The sequence below is a fragment of the Buceros rhinoceros genome, unplaced genomic scaffold (assembly GCF_000710305.1).
Source record: "Buceros rhinoceros silvestris isolate BGI_N320 unplaced genomic scaffold, ASM71030v1 scaffold12262, whole genome shotgun sequence".
Lineage (NCBI taxonomy): Eukaryota > Metazoa > Chordata > Aves > Bucerotiformes > Bucerotidae > Buceros > Buceros rhinoceros.
Window position 1 is genome coordinate 1 of NW_010400736.1, and position 3,662 is coordinate 3,662.

At 42.3% G+C, this 3,662-nt stretch overlaps 1 protein-coding gene across 1 annotated transcript in view; it reads left to right on the forward strand.

The window, feature by feature from the left end:
* The first annotated feature begins 1,161 nt into the window (after positions 1–1,161).
* The window catches only part of MKI67 (marker of proliferation Ki-67), a 17,120-nt gene continuing 14,619 nt past the window's right edge, over positions 1,162–3,662 (forward strand). The window contains exons 1-4 of the mRNA XM_010132012.1: positions 1,162–1,253; positions 2,236–2,317; positions 2,391–2,506; positions 2,737–2,806. Coding sequence (XP_010130314.1) covers positions 1,162–1,253; positions 2,236–2,317; positions 2,391–2,506; positions 2,737–2,806 — 360 coding nt within the window. The remainder of the gene's footprint in view (positions 1,254–2,235; positions 2,318–2,390; positions 2,507–2,736; positions 2,807–3,662) is intronic.

Consider the following 3,662-nt stretch of genomic DNA (forward strand, 5'->3'; position numbering starts at 1 on the left):
GGCTGTTCGCTGCACGGCAACCGCCCCGTCCTACCTGCGGGAGCCGGGACGCTGCAGCCGCGGCACGTAGCAGACGGGGCCGCGCGGTGCCGGGGCTTTTAAGGGCGGTGTGAATGCGGCTTCTGCAGCTCGAGTGGGGGTTTTCGGTTGTAGGGGTTGGTGGAAACCGCCATCAGGGCGCTTTGGTGAGGAAAACTGGAGGTTGGCTCTTCCTGTCGCGTACAGGTAAAGGCTTTTCTTACGGGTACTGTCAAATTTGACCTAGGGTGTGTTTTGTTCGGCTTTTCTAACAAGCATTTTATCGTACGAAACCGAGAAAAAAGTTCCGAAGGGTCGCTCCTAACCACGTTCGGTCCCGTGTTTCGAGCTCGCTGCTCTCAGATGTGTGTTTGATGGTACGTTTTATGTATGCTTTTTGAGGATTGCTTTTCGTGGCACGGTGATATTTGTATACGACCGGAATAGCGTGTCTGGGTGTGCAAACTGTGGGTTTGGAGTGGGTTTTTTGCGCGTCCGACGCAATTTCCTCCTGTGTTCTCGGTGTGTGCCCGCAGAGATGCACTTGCCGCCCGCTCAGCTGGGATCAGCAGCTACGAAACTCTGAGCTGTGTCCCTGCGGGTCCTTGGTGGCAATGCTACCGTTCCCTTCTCGGTCAGGAGGATGCAGCCATAGGCAGTGGGTCTCTGTTTACTTTAAAATCTGAGAGTTTCCACGTAGGTGAGAGAGTGCGTCATGTTTAGATTTAGGTGAGGAGCAGCGACTGCTGACAGGAAAATAAGTTGTTTATGGGCTGAAATATAGTGTGTGTTGGTCCAGACTCTTTGCAAAGGCTCTGATGGGTGGCACACGCCTGTTGCACACGTAAAAGGAGTATAACTGGGTGTATAAGGACACGTGGCGACTGCTCTTGCCACTCTGTATAAGCAGTTTCTCCAAATACTCGGTGTCTTCAACTGCCCCTGTGTGATGATAGTGTAAGTAGTTCCCGGGTTTCTGCACAGGCAAACGCGTAAGTGGCACTGAGATTCTTCTTGGAAAATGTCACTTGAACAGAAGTAAAACCAAAAAACGTCGTAGATTTACTTCTATGAGTATGTAAAACGTTGTTTGGGTGAGTAATTTTGCTGTTCTTTTCTAGATAAGGTTCCTTATGTTTGAAGATGCCACTCTTTGGGAATATTATTGTGATTAAGCGGAACGGGACTGATGGAATTAGTTTTCCACTCACTGCAAGTTCTTGTTTATTTGGAAGGTGAGAATTAGCCGAGTACTTGAATGTTGAAATAATGTTAGTGATATTTTTCCCACTGATTATATATTTTAATATTTATTTGCAGAAATATGTGTTTGTGAATGATGTACGGGTGAGGGAAGGTGATATCGGACTAAGGTTGATTGTAAGACTAGAAAACAGAACTTCATTTTTGTTGCTGCTTTTTTTCCCTTTCCCTGCCAGAACTATTTTTTTGTTAAAGCTTCTGGTCAAAGGAAATCTGGGGAAGGGGTTGCGATTAATATACAGCTGGTGAGCAAGTGATGGTATTTTATCCAGAGGCAGTTTCCAGACAGCTGACTAGTGGCTTGTATTGAACCATCTTCATGATGATCTTACTATATATCTACATGATTTTACTATAAATAGGCTTCAAATAAAACGGTTCTACTTCTTGTATTCGAGGCCTGTTCAGCACTTTACTGACAGATAAATATCTTAAATAATTCTAGTTATTCAGATTCTGTAGTGAAAGTCCTTGGGAATCACTTCAACATCAATACTAGAGTTCTTTGGTTCAAGCAGAGCTGCCCAGACAGGTGATACTTAATGTGCAAACATGGATTTTTCAAAAAAGCAGGAAAGCGAGCCCTGCTCTGTGCACTTGGAAGCACGGCTCTCACCTGCTAACAGCTTTTAAGCAGATAGAAGTGGCTTTCCAGGTGAGACCGAAGGCCCCTCCACCTGATCCACTGTCTCAGAGAGCGGTCAGTGATAAATGCCAAAGAGCACATGCTGGTACTTTCTAAAAATATTGAAGATACCTGTTGCAGATGTGTCTTTTTCAGCTTGTTTTGAGCTGCTTTTTTCAGAATTTCGTATGTTTTTTCTGATGCAGATTCTCTGATGTGTGAAGTGTGAGCTCTTGTTTCTTTTCATTCTACACTGAATGAATTCTCCAGCAGTCATATTTTTCTGCCTTCTGTGTGTCTGGAAACCCAAACTGTGTTTTCACCCACAGGAGAACAGAATGCGATATTCGCATCCAGCTGCCTCAGGTCTCGAAAGAACATTGTAAAATAGAAGTGAATGAAAACAAGGAGGTAAGACAGACATACTTTAATGCCTTACACGCTGCATCTCCTCAGGCTTCTGAACCGTTTGTTTTCTTTTTAGGCAATATTGACTAATTTAAGCACAGTGAATCCCACGCAGCTGAACGGGGGTTGTTTTCAGGAGCCCGTACCTCTCAAGCATGGAGATGTGTTGACCATTATCGACCGTTCCTTCAGGTAAGGTGTTAATGCCTCCGTCCCAGAACACCACCTTTGGGGAAATACGCAGAGAAGGCAGGATGCTTAAAGGGAGATTTTTTAATCACTTTTCTGTGGTGTTGTGCTAAATTAGTAAAGATGGAATTGTCTAGAGATCATTTTGACCTGTTTTAAAGGTGGCCTTTTTCAGGGGAGAAGTTAGAAACTATTTGACAAAAAATGGTTGTCTTCTAAAATATTTATTCCAGGTTTGAATATCCTCCGCAATCAACTCCAAGAAAGAGCCATTCTAGATCTCCAAAAGATGAAACGCTGCAGGTAATTTTGTGGCCGGAGGTTTATTTATGACAGGTCCATTGGTAGTAGTAGTGACAGGGTGTTCCACTAACTCAGTCTGTTCTACTGGAATGATTTTTCAGCCGTAGACTACGTTTCTGTTTGAAAATGCAAATAAGGTTCTTCAGATAAATACTTAAAAAAAAATTAAAAATTTATTCACATCAGACTTGCCAGATTCTGATAACAGATACTTACTAATCTCTGGTGTTACTGATATAGGTAAGCTGTGAATAATTAAACCACCCAGAGAACAGGCATTGGGTGTCCTTACACTGTGACTGGGGGGGCTTTGCCCTAGAGAATGAGTGTTCTTTTTCTTTTCGTGTCCCAAATAATCTGCTATTCGATGTCCCAGCGCACTAATGGATTTCTGGAATTTATAACTATCAAACTGAGCTGGTCTTTTAATAATTTATTTTCATTAGTATCTTTTTTTAGTTCCCAGCAAAGTTTTCTCCCTTAAGGGGGGTAGCGTTGGTTCGTCAGTACTGTGGCTATGGAAAGAGTCATTGATTTTATGTTATGCTTCGTTTATTTAAATAATTTTCCTCTAGGTCTGGTAGGAGGCTGAGGCTCAAATGTGCTTATGTATATTCTTATGTTACACCTGGTTTTAGAGCTAGTAATTGTAATATGGAACAAGACTGAAACTCGTATTGGTCAATGTAACTTCAGACATATTCTAAGATTTTATCTGAATACTTCTAAGCCTGTTTAGTAAACAGTACACATACTTTTATAAATCTAGTGGCTTTCAATGTGCAGTTGAAAGCTAAACTAAAATATTTGTTGCTCTGCTGTAATATTGTACAAATTTACAGGTTCTTCATGTTCA